The 19,134-nt window shown below is 41.7% G+C and overlaps 3 protein-coding genes across 3 annotated transcripts; 1 reads left to right on the top strand and 2 right to left on the bottom strand.

Moving 5' to 3' along the window:
* Nucleotides 1-434: 434 nt before the first annotated feature.
* Nucleotides 435-2,128, top strand: LOC133885645 (basic leucine zipper 19-like). The gene is made up of 2 exons (XM_062325379.1): nt 435-941; nt 1,130-2,128. Exon 2 carries the CDS (start codon nt 1,163-1,165, stop codon nt 1,769-1,771), a length of 609 nt encoding a protein of 202 aa, XP_062181363.1. The 5' UTR covers nt 435-941; nt 1,130-1,162; the 3' UTR covers nt 1,772-2,128.
* Nucleotides 2,129-3,298: 1,170 nt separating this feature from the next.
* LOC133884136 (protein TRACHEARY ELEMENT DIFFERENTIATION-RELATED 7A-like) lies at nt 3,299-3,859 on the bottom strand. Its single transcript, XM_062323500.1, has one exon. The coding sequence runs from the start codon at nt 3,857-3,859 to the stop codon at nt 3,299-3,301; it is 561 nt and encodes a 186-aa protein (XP_062179484.1).
* A 1,352-nt stretch (nt 3,860-5,211) lies between these two features.
* Nucleotides 5,212-9,277, bottom strand: LOC133885137 (protein ABA AND ROS SENSITIVE 1-like). The gene is made up of 7 exons (XM_062324792.1): nt 8,982-9,277; nt 8,263-8,362; nt 7,391-7,544; nt 6,353-6,806; nt 5,940-6,015; nt 5,774-5,820; nt 5,212-5,680 (listed from the first exon to the last, which is right to left on the bottom strand). Exons 1-7 carry the CDS (start codon nt 9,065-9,067, stop codon nt 5,497-5,499), a joined length of 1,101 nt encoding a protein of 366 aa, XP_062180776.1. The 5' UTR covers nt 9,068-9,277; the 3' UTR covers nt 5,212-5,496.
* Between the last annotated feature and the right edge of the window lie 9,857 nt (nt 9,278-19,134).

Genomic DNA, 19,134 nt, shown 5'->3' with positions numbered 1-19,134 from the left:
GTGTGGTAAAAGATAGTCTTATATTGTAGCTCGTCATATGACAATCAATCAACTATATTACCTCGTGAAATTTTCTATTTTTATTATAACGTATGGATATTTAACTAAGTTGAAACATAAGAAAGAATCTCACTGTTGATTGTGGATGGATGAAAAGTACAACTGCAAATGTGTGATTCTACCTCACGAAATCATAGGATCTGCCTCTTATAGGAGAGAAGAGAGGAAAGAATATGATCTCATTTTCCTTGTTTTCTCCATACTTAAAATTCCCCAGGTGTAAGCCAGCACTTACAAATGTCTTTCATTTCATTAAAAAAAAAACTCTGCTTTGTCAACTATGCAACAATCTTGCCAGCCCTTACTGCTAGTATAATGATGTACTCCTACATAGTCAACTAGGCAACTTTTGAGGGGCAACAAAGTCCGGCTGAAAGACAAAACTAGGCCAAGCGGCAGGACGAAGCAACAAGCAAAAAGATCCAATCATGATGAGCGAACAAAAACCTCCCAACAGAGGCAAGAACTTGGACCCTCCTCACTCCGTCTCCCCCGCACCCATCACGTTGGCGTCCCCCTTTCCAGGATTCTCCTCTCCCCCAATCGCCGATAAAACGGAAAGAAGTGGATCAAACATCACCAAAAAGATCGGTGGGGGGAAGGGGGGGGGGGGGATAAAGAAACCGAGAAAGGCGAAAAGCGGAAGGTAGAAAGTTTCTCCCCGCGAGAGGCAGCTCGGCAGTCCGGCCCTATCCGTCTATTCCATATCGTTTCCGCAGCTCAAGATGAGATTTTGATGCCGGAATCCAGCTTTTGAGGCTATTTTACCGCCTGGGTGTCTTATCGATTACCGCCTGTTTTCTCCCAATTTGGGCGGCTCGCCATTTTTTGCAGGAGATTGCTGCCCTTCCTCGAATCCTGCCAAGTTTTACTGTTCAGTGGTGAGGTCTACTGCCCTTGCAAATTGATTCATTTGTGATCCTTCAATTTGCCTCCTCAATCCCTGATCGATAATCCAGTTGTTACAGCTTCAAACAACGTCCTACCAGAACCAAGTTCCTAATTCCTTCCCTTCTTTTTCCTTCTTTTTGGCAACTTTCCTGTGCAACTTGTCCATTGACCATATAAGGGGAAGCTTGTTCTTGGCACATTCTCTGTCACAATGGATGATGGAGCTGACTTCCCTTGCCAATTGCTCTTCTCCCACCCGGAGATGCCTGACAACTTCGACGAATTCTTGAACAGCACCACAACGAGCTGCACCCACACGCATAACTGCAACCCTCCCGGCCCGTCAGCCGCCATGCACACCCACACGTGCCTACACACGCACACCCAGGTCTTCGCCGGCGACGGCGGCGAGGACGACGACGCCAGAGAGGACCCGACGAAGCCACGGAAACCGTTGGGGAACAGGGAGGCCGTGCGCAAGTACCGGGAGAAGAAGAAGGCGCACACGGCGTTCTTGGAGGAGGAGGTCAAGAAGCTCCGTGCCGCCAACCAGCAGCTCCTGATGCGGCTGCAGGACCATGCGGCTCTGGAGGCAGAGGTGGTGAGGCTGAGGAGCCTCCTGCTCGATGTCCGGGGCAAGATCGACGCGGAGGTTGGCCCGTTCCCGTTCCAGAAGCAGTGCAGTGTTGGCTCTGTGGTGTGTGCTGATCCAGCAATGTGCTTCAACGATAATTCTGAGGTAGGAGGAGCCCGGGAGGAGAGCTCTAGACCGGCAGCTGCAGATTGCAGGATCGATGAAGGTGGCGGCATGACACAATAAATTGATGTTCCAGAAGGTTTGCATCATTCCATGGATATTGTTGCAAGCTTTGTGAGTTCTGATTCTCTGGCTTAACGAATGCGTTTGCCTGATTGGCAATTTTGGGACCGCTGCAACTTCTTGGGCCTTAATTAAGGGGCAAAAATTTTGATGGTTACAGTACTCATGGAATAAAATGGCGATGAACTGACAATGAGTAGAACTGTCTTGCTGTTTTTATGTTTGAGTATTTGTTGTGTGATTATTCAGATTGTACAGAATACTTGTATAATGCAGTGGCACTGGAAAGATGCTAATACTCATTTGTCTTCTTCGAATTTATACTGAAAGCATGTGAATGAAGTATACTTGACCTCTCATCTGGATTTGTTTAGTCGTCATCTGGAACTCTACTACTGATAAAATGCACTGAATTCTATCTAAACATATGTTTTCTACTACTATAAAACTTTTCAATTTCTGTTAGTAAGCAAGATTAGAACTACAAAAACGTTAATTTCTCTGTTCAATCTGCAGAATTTAGAGACCGATGTCACCCAATTGTTATGAACTGCTGAGGGCCTAGTGGTTGTTTGCTACGTTCCTAATGCTGTGGGAACATTGGGCATGCCTGTGATTTGCATGCTGTGTTTTAACTATGTTCGATACTTGTTTCGGAGTCAAACTTGAATTATGCAGATAACAAAACTCTACTGGAAAAGCCAGATATGATCGCAGCCTCAAGTCGAAAAGTTGATTGTGTTTGTGAACTATGTGCTTTCAAGAACTACTGTTGCTAATCATGGAACAAGCGAATAGCTTGGTTCCGCGCAAATGCTATGGCACTTACTGACACTACAGCTCCATGCCTGTTTCCAGACAGTTATCCATCAGCATGCTCAAGAGAATGATCATGTATTCAGACCTGGTTTGAAAAATCTTAGTGGAGGGTTCAATAGGTAAATCCCTCTGGGTAACAGTCTAACGAAAAATTGGACATTCTGAGGAAATAAATTCATAATCTATATCAGAGATTGAAGATCAACTAATTTTCAGTAGAAATGTCAAATGACTTCTGTTATGCGTTGGTGATTGGTGGTAGATTTTATCCACACCACAAGTGCTTTCCGTTCAGAGAATTTTTGCAGAGAGGTAAAACCCGAGTTATAAAGAATTTCCTTCATCTAAAAAACCGAGTTACAAATATTTGTAAGAAAGAAACTATTTGATTATTTTTTATGAGAGGAATTGGAGAGCTAGCATCTGCACCTTTTTAGCTTATCATGCTATTCTGATGGCGATGAAATATATCATCTGGGAGAGGCACTATTCTGGTTTACTCTAAACAAGTTGGTACTGGACATGGTTCTCCATCGCAAACCTATTCCCTTTCTAAAAAGCAAAGAGAGTATGATTTAGCTTGAAAATTGGTACTGTTGTAGTAACCTGAAATAATGGAATTTGGTACTGTAGTAGAACCTGAAATGATGGAAATTGGAAAGTTATAACAGCCAACTGTTGCTGCAAGATAATCATGGGACCATGGTGTCATCTTGAGATTCTTGACACAAACTGTTGATGCATTATTTGCCCCTTTGCTTTGCAGAGATGGTCAAATGAGCCAATCGTGTTGGCCCAGTACGGGTCCGGCTCGGCACGACCCGATATGCCTGGATACTGTAACGGGCCGTGCTGTGCCGGCCTGCGTGCCGCGCCCTCGGCCCCACAGCACAGCTCGTGAAGCACAGTACCGTGCCGGGTCGGTCCGGGCACGGTTGCGGCACGACAGGTCGTGCCGGGTTGCTGGGGGGTGGGGTCGAGCGGCGGGGCGGGGGTGGTGCGACCGGGCGGCGAGGCAGGGGCGTGCGGCGACCGGGACGGGGTGGGGAGCTGCCGGGGTGACCGGGCGGCGTGGTGAGGCGGCGCAGGGGGCGGGGCGAGGCGGTGCAAGGGCGGGGACGAGCGGCGCGGCGAGGCGGCGGGGACGGGCAGCGCAGCGAGGCAGCGTGGAGGCGGGGCGGGGGCGAGCTGTCGGGGCAGGGGCGGGGGGCAGGCGGCGCGGGGAGGCGGTGCAAGGGCGGGCGGCCGGTGCAAGTCTAGGTGGGCCATGAATGTACTTTATCACCTAGCTGTGTGACTCGTAGATGTAAACTAGTAGTTTAATGAAGAACCATGTTCTTGAAACAAAAGTTGAATTGAACGTTGTTTTCTTAGTTCTGAATATCTTGCATTCGTGTGTCCCACAAACATTATGTATTGTCATCTACATCATTGACAAGAAATTTAGTTTAATTATATTGGCTAACCACTCCCCTTTGACTGCAAAATCACACACAAAATAATCAGACATGTCGTGATCTATTACTCTTATCTTTCAGACCTTTCATCTTCACTTGCAATTACATGATAAAAGAAAAGGCATACACTATTTCCATCTCCATCAATGAATTATTTACTTCGCTTTATAGAAAGTTCTATGGATTGTTTAGGAAGTTGGCATGTCCCGACGTAATTTTATACGAGTGCACGTATCCAATAAATTGATCAGATGATGATGTTTCTTTGCTCCATGTATGGCAGCTAATTATCGATTGAGCAAAGTAAAGGAACATGTATATGTGTCCGTCAAACATTGCATACATAATTATACAACCAACAGCTGTCCAAATACAATAAGCAGATGACAAATCTGACAAGAAACATGAACCGTTTCAACCGAGTTTACCTACGTCATTGGGTTGATAGCTCCAACAAGTATCATTTCGGCAATTGATCTTGGCATCTTATCTGTTATTATTTGCCATTTTCACATGCCTGGAGGTGAGCGTGAGACGTCAAAGAACCTCTCCCCATGAACAAAACCATGCCCCATTGACGCATTGTGCCTCTGCATGGCTTACCTGTGGTGTCTGTGTGAGCAGTAAATAGCTAACCTGCAGAAGAAGAAAAAAAGCTGCAGATCTTCTTGATAGGCTTCTCTTCAGGACAATTTTGAAATAGACCATGAGATTTACTCAAAATGAGCTCAACATGTGAACTTTTGGCAGCCTAATGTTTCATATCGTGTCAAGCTGATGCATCGATTTTGATATATAAATCCATGATGGATCCTCGTACGTGGAAGCACAAATTTTGAATGTATAACATGGTAGAGGAGCCAAAGTTGGCTTCTGTAGGCGACGAAAATTTTGCAAAGAAAGGCAGCCAGGCGTCAGCACACTTTTGCAAAGAAAACGCATCCGGCGTGAACCAACATTGGCACCATCCATCGCCATGGCAGATATACGCCCGGTAGGAGTAGGCGTTGAAGACTTGAAGCCTGCACAGGGCAGTCAATCTGCACAGGCAGAGGCGTCCCTTCAAACTTCCAGAACTCCAACCAACCATGAACCAACAGGGATGTCCAGGTGTCGACAAGCAAAGATATATACATGCACAGGCAACCTCTGATAAAATTGTGATATAGAACCAGTTTGTTTAGTATGTATAAAATTAAGAGCAAGAGCAACATGTGAAATTCCCGGTCCATTTTCGGAACAAGTTTAACCATTGCTCTAAATGTGGTGGTGCTACAAACGTTGTTGAAACTGGTTACTACTGAGAGAAGGAAAGATGTAAACATACAAAAATTTCTCTTCATGCAAAAAACCTGAACTGGCTTACACTTCTCAATTAGATGCATGATGGTGGATGCTAAAATTTCTGTGTTTCCACGGTAGGTCGGTGGCGATCACAAAATCTTTTCATCATTTCAAATGTTGTGCTCTCCAGTCAACAGCAAAATCTGTGTTGTCATCCTCTTCATCACTTGATGAATCGCTGCTGGACTCCATGTCCATACCAACAGGTTTGCTATTTGCTTTAGCAGTACGGGCAGCTTTTGACTCTATGAGTTGTTTCTTCAACATATCTACTTGCTGCCTGTACTCCCTGTGTAAAAATAAAAGGATGGCCACAATAAAAACTTCCCTTTGATAAGCATGGATTTTTTAAAAACATAACAAGATGTGCAAATTATCATACTGTTGCTCTAGAGTCAAGTACTCCTCCCTCTCAGCAGCAGCATCAATCTATAGCGTAGATGCAAATTTTGCTCACATTAGCAGTGTAGAACTGATAATTGCACTGGATAAGCAAACAGATTCTTTTTTACTGTAAGCAGATAACGTAGAGTGCAAGTTAGCCTAACCTCCTCTTCTTCAAGTCGGTCATCAACTTCCTGCAAGTCCTCCTGAATTTCCTTCTCAAATTCTTTGTACACATCGCTGTGGAAGATTCATGTGTTCATATAAAAATTTCAGTGTACATAACGAGAACCCCAAATAAAATAAACACATAATATGTTAATCTTAGTTAACTACAGTGTAGCAATTTACTAACTCTTTATTCCTGCAGGTTTTGAACTCTGACAAATGCAAATACAAAATGGGTGTAACAATAACAATGACTCAGTTTACAAATCATCCTCATTTATGTTGATACATTAAGGAACGGGACAGTACTTCAATAATGTAGGTCTGGTGAAAATTATGTAACTGCAACTCTATGCAAAGATTCACAGTAGATGCAATGCAATTGCAAGGGGTAGCCATGAAAACGTACTTCATGACGACTTTTTGAGGTTGGATACCACGTGCACGGAGATCCGCATCCTTGTTATCGAAAAAACCTTCTGGCAATGATCCTTTTACCTGAGCAGTTTCTGCACTCTTTGCTTCTTTAGAAAATGAACTGGGCTCGCTAGGTTGCATGCCATTGCCATTTTTGTTGTTATCAAAGAAGCCATCAGGTACACCTTTCACCTGCATGTGATTTGAACTAGCGGTGTTTCCAGATGTACTAGTCAGCTCTTTTGGAGCTGGAGCTGGAGCTTCATCTTCCGCTTCATAGTCAAAAAAATTCCCTGGAAGGATTCCTTTGGCATTGGTATTGGTTTGACTCCCTTTCTTTGCCATTTGGTCCAGCCTAACAGGTTGTTTATTTGTGCTTGCTTCTTTGGTCTTCGGTTGAATAACAGACACTTCACGACGCACAGACCTTCCTTCAGAACTAGCATCTAATTATCAAAGTCATTATATTAGGGCAAGGATGTGCAAAAAACCTTGAAGTTTATCAATATTGCTAATAAATGGACTTCAGATACTGTAGCACGATCCACATGTTATCTATGTTTGTGATATACAGAAAATACCTAACATTAATGTTAATATCTTTCTTCAGACATTGTAAATATCCCAAACTAATTTCACCGTACATTAAATCCTACAGCATATTTCATTAAATGAGGGTGGAATATGAAATAGTATTCCCCTTTTTTATGAGAAAACAAAACTCCTAATGCGTAACACTGTAGAACCATGGTATCTGAGCAAGAGTGCGTAGATGGATTCATACAAATGGCAGACAAACATCGCAGCAGTGGCAGACATAAAGGAGAAATCAGATGCAAGCTTAAAGAGAAGGGGAGACAATTTATTTGCAATAATAATGATAAATCCATCTGTAGACTTACAAACCACAGAAAGATTACAAGTAACATGATAAAAGCAAATGCCTATAGAGTATATAGACCACGTTTATTTTACACTATGTGTATTCTAATTTTGAGCAAGGGAGGACAGGGCCGTTCAGTATTCTCACCATCACTTTGCCTTTTAGTCCCCTGATTATCAAAAAAATTGGTAGGTAATGTGGAAGATTTTTCTTTCTGAGGCTCCACTGGTTGTTCCTGCCTAGCACTATTGCCCCGAGATCCTGCACCTGCTGCAGCCTTAGCAGCTGCTGCGGCTTTTGCCTGTACCAGGAATTGTCAAAATACAAGCTCAGCTTATAAGCAATGAACACAGGCACCTTCAATAGCAAAAACACTTCAAATTCAAAAGGCGACCATGGTACAGAATATACGAATGTGATGTCATAAATCTCTTCTTCTTCTTGGAGCAACTAAAATATAATCAAGAATCTATCTCAACATAGAAATTATACACAGGCAGCTTACATGGAAAGAAATGGGTGCTATTTAATAGTAATAAGCAGTAACTGAACTTTAAATGGAAAATAGCTGGAAATATAATTGTTATTCACAAACCACAGAAAATGTGCTATTGCTAATGCAGCCAACACATTTACCACCCAAAAAATGTGAGAAACCAATAACCAGACATTTTCTGTAAGAACGAAAACCACATCAAAGTAAACCTCAGTAGATGTCAGCACACGAAGGATAAACCATTGGAGTACCATAAACACAAAAGGAAAAGAAAAAAGTGTCCATAAACACAGAAACAAAAGGCATAAAATTTTGTCAACTGTTTATGCTTCTGTTAATACACTTCTTCTAAATGAAATAATGAACAAAAGTTAGTTTCACACAGGATAAGATGGAACAGTAATGTATCAGGCGTAATTGACTTCAAACATCCATTCGAGTAATCATTTGAACATAACCAGCCAAAAACAGCCACATGACAAGCCACAGGCGCAAATCAATCAACATGGACAGGGTTTTTTACCTCGTGGTGTTTCCGTGACACTTGGTGTGCCGGCCAAAGTGCTTCAGACTTCAGCGTAATATTGCAGACCCTGCAGATGGGCTGATCGTATTCATTATACCTGCGCAAATTATGCAACTTTCAGATGCCATACTTTTTACTGTTTTATAACCGTTCATACTTATGTTGCTTAATAAAGATCCTGGTGCTCCGAGACCCCCAGATTAAGGGGTAAAACACAAATTTCGTTTGCAGTTATAACTTACAAATAGTTCTGATCTAACACACATGCTCTCAAGAGTCAAGATCTACGACAGCCTTTATAGAATAGATGAATAATGCAAGATAGTGGAATCAACTCAAACCAAAAAAATTATATGACAATATAGCTTCGCAATATGTAAGGGGCCATACCAGGACAGTGTAAATTCAGGGAGTCATACCGTAATTGTCTATTAGTTAGAGCAAATCACCATCAAAAGGTCCACAAGCATCTCCCCAATAACAAAAAAAACTACTGATTCACTCATCACTACCCAAATCCTTACGATTCGCCGTGGCTACTCATCCAACTTCGCTAGGGTAACACCAAACAACGGCGGCGCCAGCCAACGCAACCATCCAACCACGAGGCGAACCTAGCGCCACGATCCAAAGGATAATAATCTAGGACCAAATCACTAGAACGGACGCGGGAAGACAGAGATGAACGGAAGCGGGAGGGGGGGGGGGGGGGGCACCTGACGAGCGAGGGGTCGATGCGCCTCTGCTGCTTATCCTTGGTCTCGCGGAGCTTGGCGCGGAAGATGGCCTTCCTCTGATCCATGAGGGGCAAGCAAGACCGCCCCGGGACCCGACCGCGTCGCCGTCGCCCGCGGCTAATGCGGCTGGGTTGGGTTCTCGTCTAGAAGCTTCTAGGGGGAGGAAGCTGCCGCGGAAGGAGAGGAGGAGGGCGGGGGGAAGAAGGCCGGAAAGGGAGAAGAGACGGAGACAGCGTCTGCTCGCTCGAGTGGTTGCTGGGCCAATCGGATTGGGCAGGCCGCGCGGAGGGGCTACCAATCTGGGATCGTTGGGTCCCCTGCGGATAGGGCCGGGAAGGTGTACAGGTGAAGGACGCGCTCGGCTCCGGCTCAGGCTCGATTGTACTGGGCCTTACTGGCTGGTGGAGGAAGGGACCGAGACCACTTCGTCTTAAGTGGTTTTGGGTCTTGCTGTAAGAAACCAATGTGGCCGACTGCTGACAGTTTTCTCGTCGTTTGACAACGGATGTTCATTCGAGAGGATTATCTCCTAAATGGACACTCTCTTATCTTATATATAAATATGTATCAGTCATCAATGAAAAAAGAAATTTTATTCATTTGTTTGTCTACTTTTACATTGCAATACTATTGAATTTGACACATTATTAGTCACTTTCGCTCTACTGAGTTCGACAAAGGACATAAGGAGAAGAACAGGAGGCACGAAGGCTTCCATCAGTCGACCGGTAAGCGCCATGGATAATTGGGACTTACATGTAATGGTACTGGCATCTGCTCTTCTCCGGGCTCTGGACCACATGCGACATCGCCGCCCGAATGCCTTCCTCGGATGCCGTCGTGATCTTCATCACACCTCAGGTCGCGGTCGTTGTCGCCACACTCCCTAGGGCCACAGCCTTGCTTCTTCACTCGGCATGGTCATCATGATCGTCATGGTCCTCGCCCGCTTCGTCGTCCTCGGGTCGACGTGCATGGTGCCGGTCCTAGCAGCACTCTGACCACGACCAACACACGCGACCTCATCCACCTGAGGTCACCTCCTCGTTCCCTCGGCTACTACCCCACTCATGGATTCATGTTCTCACCTTCAGCCTGACTATGAGCACTGTCAACCCTTCGCCAACGCAAGTGGATATCCCAGTCGATGTCAACTCGGAGCTCTCATCACCGACACCCGTGCCGGTCGCCCTAACTAAGCCAGGACCGAGCCGCCTAGGCCGCATTGCCTCCACAGTGGTGCACTACTTCAGTAGCAGTGCACCCGCCTCTGACGGATCCGTTCACGCCGATATCGAGGCTGCCCCTATTGCGTCGCCCTTGACTACAGCTCGCTGCATCCTCCGCCCGAGATCTTGGACCCGGTGACCACGGACCTTCGCATCGAGGCCCACACCGACAGCGACAGTGGCGACCCAACCTCCTCCTCCGATGGGAAGGAGTACACGCCACGCTGAGCGGCGCTACGGAAGAGCAGACGAGGTGGTGCGGTGGCGTTGGCGTGCGAGGCACGGTGAGCGGGGCGAGGAGAAAACCTAACTGCCACGCCACACCGCTCTTATACGTCGTTCGCGTGTGCCTCCTCTCGGCCGATTGAAAGGCCACGCCAACCTAGGCCCACGTTGCCCCAGTCCGCCCTTGCCCGCGCCTGACCACATGGGCTGAAAGGCCACCTGGGCTTTGACCCAGGTTGTCTTTGCCCCTAGCGCCGGCACACCCGAGCCTATGACCACTTTGCATAAAACCCCTTAGGTTTTTAACAAATTGCAAAATAGTCCAATTACCAGTACTATTTAATTAAGTACTTGTCATGTTTAGGCCCCTGGTGTTAGTAATAATTACATCATGTATTGTTTAATGTTGTAATTTAACATTACAAACCATGTGTTTTCTGGAATATTATGTAATGGTCAATGTGTTTGCTTCATGCAATCCCTATAGGATGCTATTTATTTACGATCGTGTTAATTTTGCAATTGAGATCATTTTCTTGCAGAATTACATACTAATTCACCTTAATTAAGCCCAAATAGCTCTTATGCACAAAAATGCTTAATTCAAGCAGAATCTAAATGCAAAATCAAATTAAGTGATTTCCTCACTTTAATATTTGTGAAACACAGGGTAATGAAACTATGGCATCTACTGCATATTTTGTCATCTTACTTAATGACTATCTTCAATGTGTTATTCCAAATATTATATTTAGCATAACACAAGGTACTAGGTCCTGACAAATGTCAGATTATGCCTTCTATTACTGCGATATCTTCACCACATTTAGTGATCATCTTCAACATGTTAGTTACATAATTTGATGTCTACACTATGTAATTAAAGTCTCAACTTGAATTTACATATTTTGTATTATTATTACAATATTACCATAATGATTTTAAATTTACCTGTAGTAAATTAATCAAATCTATGGTTTAAATTCATGTAGGTCAAGATGACCGGCAAAGAGTTCGATGCACTCGTACTTGATGGTCACAACTACCCGATATGGGCAATGAACGTCAAGGTCAGCCTTGCATCCCGCGGAATAGTAGAAGCATTCCAACCTCCCCAAGTGGGAGATCAACCACTCGTAGATCAAGTTAAATATGGTGTATTATACATAATAAGACATCATATTCATCCAGATCTCAAATATGAGTATCTGATGAAAGAGAATCTGAGCACTATATGGCTAGCTCTTAAAACAAGATATGAATAGCAGAATCAGTCATTCTGTCTGATACAAGTCATGAATGGACACATCTTCAACTCCAGAATTTCAAATCCATCGGAGATTATAATCATGATGTTCATAAAATATGTTCCAAGTTGTATTTTTACGAAAAAGAACATATAGAAGCGGAAAAGATAAAGAAAACTTTATCTACTATGTTTCCCGCTGATAGGATCTTACAGCAACATTATCGTGCAAGAGAATACCAATTTTATTCCAACTTAATACATGTATTACTTCATGCCGAAAAGAATAATGAACTCTTTGTAAGGAATCATCATTAGTGTCCAATTGGTGGTGTCCCTTTACCTGAAGTATATTCTAATATCCAGAATAACAATAAGTTCGATGGCTCTTTTAGATGACAACCAACAAACTTTAAAGGTAAACGCATACGCAATAGGAAGCAGAAGCCACGTGCACCGGAAAAAAGGGGAAAGACATTTTTAAACCCAAATTTGAAAAATCTAATGCCGCACACCACTAAGAAATGCCGTACCCCGAGATATTTAATTGATCTGTATTTATAATCTGTGGAACGTAACCGACCTACTCAAGGGCAAAGATATGAAGCATACTTCAATCTTCAAACTGACACCACAAAGGAGGCTAGTTGTTCACAACAAGTTCCATAAGAACTAAGTAACAACCAAACTCTACAGCGGCTAGAAGATCTCATGAGCATGAAAAACATAATTATTGAATTTTCTTCGCATGACATGTTTAGAGACCTTATCTAGTCTCTCAATTCCTAAAATACTATGTTATCTACGTCTATTAGTTGTTGCAATAATAATTTATCGTTACTATATTGTATCAGCACTTATGATACTAAATAAAATTTATACGTATTTATATATCCAATAAAGAATTTCTTATCAAAAATTTTATTTTCTATATATAGATTTCTAGGGAGTCATTCCGATGGAGGAGGAAATGTGTCTTGCAGATAATTGCACCACAAATTCTATACTTAGGAAAACAAAATATTTCTAAACTCTTATTAAGAGACAACAAAATATTTTGACAATTGCTGGACGCGATGCAGTGATTGTTGGCTCAGGTTGTGCCACAATTACTCTCTATATGGGTACTTACATCATAATTGATGATGCTCTATTGTATCCTGATTCAATTCGTAACTTATTAGGTTATAGAGATATCTATCAAAATAGTTTCCATATTGAAACTCATAATGACAACAAAGAGGAATATCTCATCTTAACGAAAAACAACGGATATGGCAAACAAATACTCATCTAAAGACGGAATTTGAGATGAAAGATTTAGGAGAAACCAAATTTTTCTTGGCTCTACAACTCAAGCACCTTCCCTCAGGAATTATGGTACACCAAGCTGTTTATATCCAGAAAATATTGGAGAAATATTGGCAAATCATGTCTATCTAAAACTCCCATGGTTGTTCGATCTCTAGATATGGAGAAAGACCCATTTGGACCATGTTAAGATGGAGAAGAGATACTGGGACCCGAGATTCTATATCTCAATGTCATCGGAGCGCTCATGTATCTTGTAAATTGCACCAGACCTGATATCGTATTTGAAGTGAACTTACTAGCAAGACACAATGCTGCTCCAACTAAACGTCATTGGGCGGGAGTCAAGAATATCATTAGATATCTCTAAGGCGCTAAAGATCTTGGCCTATTATTTCAATTTCAAAAAAATTAAGATTCAAATATGATCGAATATACTGATACTGGCTACTTATTAGATCCCCACAGCACCATATCACATATAAGCTTTATGTTCCTATATGGTGGGACGATCATATCATGGAAGTCTTCCAAACAGACTCTAGTGGCTATATCCATCAATCATTCTGAAATTATCGTATTATACAAAGCATCACGCGAATATGTGTGGCTTCACAGAATGATAAACCACACACAATAGTCATGCGATATTGGTTCCATTGAATCACCTACCATTATCTACAAAGATAATTCAGCTTGTGTTGCTCAGATGCAAATATGTTACATAAAGAACAATATCACTAAGCATATTGCCCCTAAATTATTTTATCCTCATGAGTTATAATAAAGTGGGGAAATAAACATCTTACAAGTTAAATCATATGATAACCTCATTGATTTATTTATAAAAAAAAACTTCAACATTTCAAAATATATTTATGGAATTGGTATGCGACAACTTTGAGATTTGCAAGAACCAGGGGAGTCTCCTCCTGAATTTAACATGTTCATACATCATATTGTACTCTTTTCCCTATATAAGTTTTACTTACAAAGTTTCTCATAAATGATTTTTAATGAGGCAATATCTACACAAGATCGTATATCATGTCTCTTATTTTCCCTACTGGGGTTTTAAAAGAGATATACAAGGCATATCTATTGTTATCTAAACTCACTTATGGGTTTTTCCTTTTAAAAAATTTTCTCATATGAGTTAAGAAAGAGATAATAATCAATATATGTTATATCATTTTCTTCTTATTTTCTCACTAGGTTTTAAAGGAGTTTTAACAACATATCACTATCACTATGCTCATATTTTTTTCACAGGGTTTTTAGAGAAGCTTTCAAGATGAATTATATATGTACATGGACCAACATTGATCAAGTGGGAGTGTTAGAAACCAATGCGACCAATTGTCGGCGGTTTCCTCGCCGTTTGGCAATGGATGTCCATTCGGGAGGATTGTCTCCCAAATACACCCCCTCATCTTGTATATAAACATGTATCAATCATCAATGAAAAAAAGGAGTTCGATTCATTTGTTTGTATACTTTTGCATTGCAACCTACCGAATTCAACACTTTTTATGCTCCAAAGTTCAGGTGATTGCGCCTCATTCGGTACCTTTAAAAAAAACTAGACTCTTGTCCCGCTCTCTTCCCCGATTTATATTCAAGAATTGCACTTGGTCCTCCTGTCGGACTAGCATGAAATATCTAGGGTTTCTAGTGTCGCCACCTCTCTGGTCCATCTCCCTCTCCGGTGAGCCCGCCGATGGAGAGAGGGAGAGGGGCCTATCCCTCAAGTAGATAGTAGGTTTTAAGTCAAATTAATCTTCCATCCCGTCCTCCACTTTAGCGATGGTAGTGGTGGCGGCGGGTCTCCTAATTTTGGTCCTCTGGCCATCTCGCTCTGGTGGCTTTCTTCTCTGGTGGCACAACCAGCTCGAGGGTTCGTGTCCATGACTTTGTCGACTCGGTAGATTTGGTGGTGGCATCCTTTGGAACAATTGTCCTCCAACTCTCTCTCTCTCTCTCTCTCTCTCTCTCTCTCTCTCTCTCTCTCTCTCTCTCTCTCTCTCTCTCGATGATGATGATGATGATGATGATGATGATGATGATGTTCCATCTAGCACCAGTGAAGGGCTCGTGAGGTGGGAATTCATCAAATATGTAGCTTCAGTTGAAGCCTTGGATCTTGGCAAATCCTGTTCAAGAGTGAGTCGTCCGGTGCTTCAGCCTTGTCTGGTGGTGGCAACAACGACGTGGTATGGAGCGAGCGAAGGAACGGCAATTGATCTGACATTTGCAGCGGTTTGCAAGGATGAGGTTGTGTCGGTAGATGACGGCATGCGAGCAGGTCAAGTAGAAGCCCGGGGCGCGGCCCCGCCAATGTTTCTCAAGCAAAGTTATGGTTCCGTTCTCCGGGACAGGTGATTGTTGCAGTCTCCAAAAGCCACCGTGTGAATGGGGTTCATCCGAATCTTGCTTGGCTCTATGGGTTTCCTTTCTTCTACTGGCGGCAATGTCGACGGCGATGGGGAGCAGCACGGAGTGGCTATGGTTGCAGTGGAGAAGACCTTGTTGGACTTGATTATAATTTTTTTGGTGGGGTCTTTTCTGCAAATGTTAGGGACAGTTGTCCTTCCTAAGTACTGGCTTTTGTTTTCCTTAATATATATCAGATATGAGATGCCCATGTGTGTCTATTCTTTAAAAAAGACTAGACTGGCTTAAGAGGAACTAGCCATATTTATATATATAAAATATATCTAAATTCATATCGAAGGGAACTCAAATTTAAATGATCTAAGACATCCATACACACTATCAACAACTTATATAGGCACAATTCCTCATTTGGTACCTATGGTCGGTTATAACGTTTCATAATATAATAATCACCTTGAATTTGCATTCGAATTTAGCAAAAGAGTGCTGACGACATACCAGCTGGCGCGACCGGACGTGAGCCAAAAATTCGCTAGCAGAAAAGAGTGGGGCGCGTCTCACATCTCAATTTGTGTTATGCATGTTTTATTTTTGAATGGATTTATGCGTGTTTTTTATTGCACCAAAATAGGGTGCCACAAGACGAAATCTGTTACTTTCGCCTGTTTGGAAATGAATGGAAGAACAATGGGGAACGTCTCATGGCAGCAGGAACTCGAACCGGCCGACTCAGCATCACAGCGCACTCTGAGGGTCACCGGTTCTCCGCCCTTAATATTTCCAAGCTCCCGAACTACCATCCCTAGTCACAGGTTCATAACAGAGACACGCGCCGGTGCTGCGGTGCTACTTACTTGTGCCGTCGGTCGGTTGAGATCCACAGGCGAGATGTCAGCTGTCTTCAGCTCGAGCTGCAACGACAGTGGGAGCTTGGAACAACGACCGCCTTCGATTTTGTCGCACAGGCCTCTGACGAGCCCACAGATCGTCCATCACTAACTATGGATAATAGTGAGAGACACTATTACCGGTATAGTCTTGAAATCCTTAAAAAAATAATCATAAAAAGAAATAATATAGGGAAAAAGCTTTCTCTTATGTATTCATCTGTGTTTTATAATAAAAGGTACTGTCTCGTATATACAATGTTAAAAATCTCTTAAAAATAGAATCAAATCTTTCAAAAGATCGAGATGGGCTCATATTCGGTTGTAAAATTCTATGTTTCTTAACACTCCTATTTGAGCATTTCTCGTAAAATACATATGTCTCACCAAAACTCCCTAAAAACCCAATACAAAAAATTAGAAGAAAGAGTACGTAGCTCATGACATGATCACACGAATTGCCTCTTATCATGAGAAACTTCAGGAAAACTCACTTAAAGAAAAAAAAGAGTACAATTCACCCAAATATTTCATATAATCTTCATAATTAACTTTAGTTGTTTAATCTTCTTGACTAAGATTTAATTCTTCGTATCGGTATTATGTGAAAATTCTCGCCCTTAAATGCACAACTCTCTAAGTCTCATCATCCCAATGTCACGAATATATCTTTCAAAACTAGATATAGAGAGAGACATAGTGAATAAATCTATAAGAGTTTCACATGATTTGGTATACATTACTTTTATTTCATTTATTCTATGCAATTCATGAGTATAAAAGAATTTGGGGGTTGATATGCTTTATTAAATTGTTTTTCACATATCTCGATTACATTTTGCAACACATGCAGCATTATCTTCATAGATAATGATGGGAATGTTAGTAGTGTTCAAACTATATGACTACTAGCTATGATTGATCACTCTTCTAAGCCATACGTATTCCCGTACGGCTTCATATACAGCTATTATTTTTTAGTGGTTCGTCGAAGAACTTTGTTTTAACGATTTTCAAGATATTACAATTCCACCACATAGAAAAACATAGTTAGTCTATGATTTTGTTGTATGTGGGTCTGACAGATACCCTGCATCTGTGTATCTAACAAGACTTAGGTCCTAATTTTTCCTTTAGAACAGATCCAGATCTTTGCTACCTTGCAAGTAACGCAGAATATCCTTCACACCCTTTCAATATTTTTTAGTGGACTCTGCACTGTATCGTGCAAGTAGGTTCACTGCAAACGTTATGTCCGATATAGTGTAATTAGTCAGATATATCAGTGCACCTATTGTACTTAAGTATGGAAATTCTGATCTTAATACTTCATCCCCCTATTCTCTAGGTCTATATGGATCTTGATCTGTTTGCAATGATCTTTCGACCATAGGGGTTTTAGATAGAAATGATTTTTCAAACCCAAACCGCTTTAACACCTTCTGAGTGTAGTTTGACTGATATACAAAAATTCCATCCGTCACGTGCTCTAATTGCACGCCTAATGAAAATTTGGTTTTACCCAAATATTTCATTTCAAATTTAGACTTCAAGTACAAGGTTGCTTCTTCAATTTCTTCATTTGAACTAATGATATACAAATCATCATCATATACAAAAATCCATTCTAGGATCTGACTATTTCAACCCATATAGCGATTTATTCAATTATACACTATAAAGATGTCTAATTCTTCTATCCTGATTCGACAATGGTATTCCTTCAGGTACCTTCATATAAATGTTCGAATCAAGGCTCTCATAAAGATATGCAGTCACAACATCCATCAATTTTATTTTCATCTCCAGGTTGACTGTTATCGAGATTAAATATCTAAAGGTAATACCACTCATCACCGGGGAATATGTTTCTTTATAACCAACGTCTGGTCGTTGAGTGAAACCTTGTGCCACTAATCGTGCTTTATACCTCACAATTTTATTCCTTTCATTCCTCTTATGAACAAAAACCCACTTGTATCCTGCGGGTTTGATGTGAGGAGGTGTGCAGCATACTGGCCTAAAAAATCTCTCTTTTGTTCAGGGATAACAGTTCAGTTGTTATTATCTTCTATCAGTCTTTCCAATCTGACCTCATTCTACATTCAGTGAGCGATACTGGCTCAGGGTCATGATCTATAATTGTGGCAATTTTATTTGTGAAGTATGAGTCAACTATTGTGGTTGCTCTATTCTAGGCTTCCTCTTTTATCATGGGTTGCACTTTCAAGTGCTTCTACATCTTACTCTTCATAATTTCTTACTGTTGAAGCAAGGTCCTTTAGTTTACCAACATCAATTTCAGCGCGCGTATTTTCTCTGGTTTCTTCCTACGTGGGAAGATTAAAATCCGGTATACCTACTTCCTGAGGTTTCATACCATCGTAAGTTCTCAAGTGGCTCCTCTTCTTTTTTCTTTGGGGTAATTTTGTGATCGGCTGTGGTAAGCTCTTATTTCTCACTTTTGCTAGACGTCTCTGGCTACTTAGGACTTGAGAAACTAAATTTCTTGTCCTTTTATTATTTTCAGAGCTCCTAGGACAAGATGAGAGATACCTTGCTTTGGTACTTCCACCGTCAAAATGGTTTCCATATCGAAACACATGATGAAAACAAAGAGGAATATCTCCTCATTACCAAAAATAACGGATATGCCAAATAAATACTAGAGAAAAATCCCTCTTTTTCTTCAGGATTATACTATACATACATCAAATCCGTACCATATGTTGCGTATAAGGTAATTTTTCATAATGTTAACACATTCCAAATATGGCATGATTGCCTTGGTCATCCTGGTACCAGGATGATGCAAAAAATTATCAGCAATTCAATTG

This window comes from Phragmites australis, chromosome 11 (genome assembly GCF_958298935.1).
Source record: "Phragmites australis chromosome 11, lpPhrAust1.1, whole genome shotgun sequence".
NCBI lineage: Eukaryota > Viridiplantae > Streptophyta > Magnoliopsida > Poales > Poaceae > Phragmites > Phragmites australis.
This window is presented reverse-complemented; position numbering and strand designations above follow the sequence as displayed.

Coding starts and splice junctions, on each gene's coding strand:
- LOC133885645 (XM_062325379.1), top strand. CDS start 1,163: ATGGATGATGGAGCTGACTTCCCTTGCCAATTGCTCTTCTCCCACCCG.
- LOC133884136 (XM_062323500.1), bottom strand. CDS start 3,859: ATGGCCCACCTAGACTTGCACCGGCCGCCCGCCCTTGCACCGCCTCCC.
- LOC133885137 (XM_062324792.1), bottom strand. CDS start 9,067: ATGGATCAGAGGAAGGCCATCTTCCGCGCCAAGCTCCGCGAGACCAAG. Junction 7,545..8,262: donor TGTCACGGAAACACCACGAG/GTAAAAAACCCT, acceptor TTCCTGGTACAG/GCAAAAGCCGCAGCAGCTGC. Junction 5,821..5,939: donor ACCGACTTGAAGAAGAGGAG/GTTAGGCTAACT, acceptor TCTACGCTATAG/ATTGATGCTGCTGCTGAGAG.